At 43.6% G+C, this 2,500-nt stretch overlaps 1 protein-coding gene across 1 annotated transcript in view; it reads left to right on the top strand.

Annotated features, from left to right (window-relative positions):
* The window catches only part of LOC125037660, a 7,655-nt gene that overhangs the window by 2,100 nt on the left and 3,055 nt on the right, over positions 1 to 2,500 (top strand). Inside the window, exons 1-2 of the mRNA XM_047630859.1 lie at positions 1 to 650; positions 2,241 to 2,427. The exon at positions 1 to 650 is cut by the window's left edge and continues 2,100 nt beyond it. Coding sequence (XP_047486815.1) covers positions 1 to 650; positions 2,241 to 2,427 — 837 coding nt within the window. The remainder of the gene's footprint in view (positions 651 to 2,240; positions 2,428 to 2,500) is intronic.

Below are 2,500 nucleotides of genomic sequence, written 5' to 3'. Positions count from 1 at the left end.
GTTAAAGTTGGACTTCATCAGGGATCTGCACTAAGTCCATTCCTCTTCGCCATCGTCATAGACTGTCTCACCGAAGCAGTTCAGAAGATTGCCCCATGGGACCTGATGTTTGCAGATGACGTTGCACTGAACGGGGAGACAAATGAGGATGTGGAAGAGGGGCTGGAGCAGTGGAGAAGAGCATTGGAAGATAGAGGGATGAAGGTGAGCAGGCATAAAACAGAGTACCTTTGTATGGGGGATCAAGATCCAGAGAGAGCAGTAGAAATGCAGGGTTTGAAGCTGAACAGAGTCCAAGAGTTTAAGTACCTTGGTTCCACAGTGCAAAGCGCCGGGGCATCAGACAAGGAGGTTGGTAAGCGGATACAGGCGGGATGGAATGCTTGGAGAAAGATCACTGGGCTGCTATGCGACAGACGGGTCCCAGCAAAGCTGAGGGGCCGGATATTTAAGACAATGGTACGACCGGCGATGCTGTATGGGATGGAGGCAGTCGCGGTAACGAAGGGACAAGAGAGGAAGATGGAAGTAGCTGAGATGAGGATGCTACGATTCTCACTGGGGAAGACAAGGCTAGACCGGGTACGAAACAGCACCATCAGAGAGACAATGGGGGTAGGCGAACTAGAGAAGAAGCTGAGGGAGTGCAGGTTAAGATGGCTAGGACATGTGGTACGGAGAGAAGAGGAATACGTTGGACGGAGAGTGAGGAGGATGACGGTAGGACGGAGAAAGAGGGGCAGACCGAGACGGAGATGGGAGGATTGTGTTCGGGAGGATATGGCGGCAGTGGGAGTAACGGAGGAGGATGCGAAGGACAGAGCGGCATGGAGGAGAAGGATCCGCACCGGCGACCCCAGCTGAGCTGGGAATAAAGCCTGAAGAAGAAGAAGAAGATATATATGTATATATATTATATATATACATATATATATATATATCAATGCATACACACATACACATACATACATACATACATACACACACACATATACATATATATATATTTATATATATATATATATATATATATGTGTGTGTGTGTGTGTGTGTGTGTGTGTGTGTGTGTGTGTGTGTGCGCGTGTGTTTGTATGTAAACGGCCACACATACAAACGCGCGAGTGTTTGTGTGTAAATACATATATATATAATGAATAACACAGTGTGTGCATAAATAAATAAATGAAAATATATATATATATATATTTATATATATTTGTGTGTGTGTGTATTCATATACATATATATATATATATATATATATATATATATATATATTACTGAATACACACACACATACACACACACACACACACACACACACACACACACACACACACAAATAAACAAACAAACAACACACACCTACACACACACACACACACACACACATACATATATATATACATATATATATATATATATATATATATATATAGAGAGAGAGAGAGAGAGAGAGAGAGAGAGAGAGAGAGAGAGAGAGAAGGTGGGGAGGGGGGTGGAGACTAAGTGGACAAATGAGAGAGAGTCGAGAAACTGTATATGAAACGGCAGTAAGTATTAAGAAAGTGAAAGTAGTGTACTGTAGCACCAGATGCGGTAACAAAAAAATATGGGAGAAAGAACGCTCAGACTCACGCTTAGCCATTACGTAACGCTTCTCGATGACGTCACGCGGAGACCCCCCACTCCGGGCTCCCACTGGATAGAAATGTCGCTGCTTTATCATCCGCCGATAACCTACTTCGGAGAGAATACTTCCTTTGTCGTATTCTTCGCTTACGTTTGAATACACCGGATGACTTGTCAACTTGAGAGAAACTGATTATCACGTACTTAGAGTGCATTTTTTAAGTGCACAGAAACCTGCACATTCCTCGCTTGTGTCCCGATGATAAATAAAGATTCAGCTCGTTATATTCACAATTAATACATGCACGTCAAAGTTCGCCAAATGAAGGGGGATGAATTGAAACAAAGGCGCAGCGAGGAAGCGTCACACGAGTTTACCTTTTGCCTCACAGGGATGATACTGCACCGTAACAGATTAAAACAAGGTAATGAATGAATCCTTGCAGCACATGAACTGGCATTGTACGGCAGTAAATAAAGTGGATAGCTTTCTATGAACTAAACCTTTGAGCTTAGATCCAAGTTTCATAAAACCAGCTTCAAATGTATTTTTCGCCATCCACCGTGAATGGCGCAGTTTATTAAACGACTACTCAATCTTCTTTAAGGCGCATCGACGTCTCAGCGACGGCCGTGAATGGCAATTTGCCGTGGTCGACACGTGTGAAATTACTCATTGATGCCAATGGTTCATTTCCGAAACCACGGCATCATGGCTTTCACAGAGTACAGCAAAAGGGCGATGCATCTGGAACGGACAGAATGAATATAAAAACATCTAGAACCCTGCGCTCCGTTAGTGGCAGAAAATCGCTAAGCACCGTCTTTCCGCTCTCATTAGCGCAATTAAACAAAGTTGCATAGGGCG

The sequence above is a fragment of the Penaeus chinensis genome, chromosome 23, assembly GCF_019202785.1.
Source record: "Penaeus chinensis breed Huanghai No. 1 chromosome 23, ASM1920278v2, whole genome shotgun sequence".
Taxonomy (NCBI): Eukaryota; Metazoa; Arthropoda; class Malacostraca; order Decapoda; family Penaeidae; genus Penaeus; species Penaeus chinensis.
This window is presented reverse-complemented; position numbering and strand designations above follow the sequence as displayed.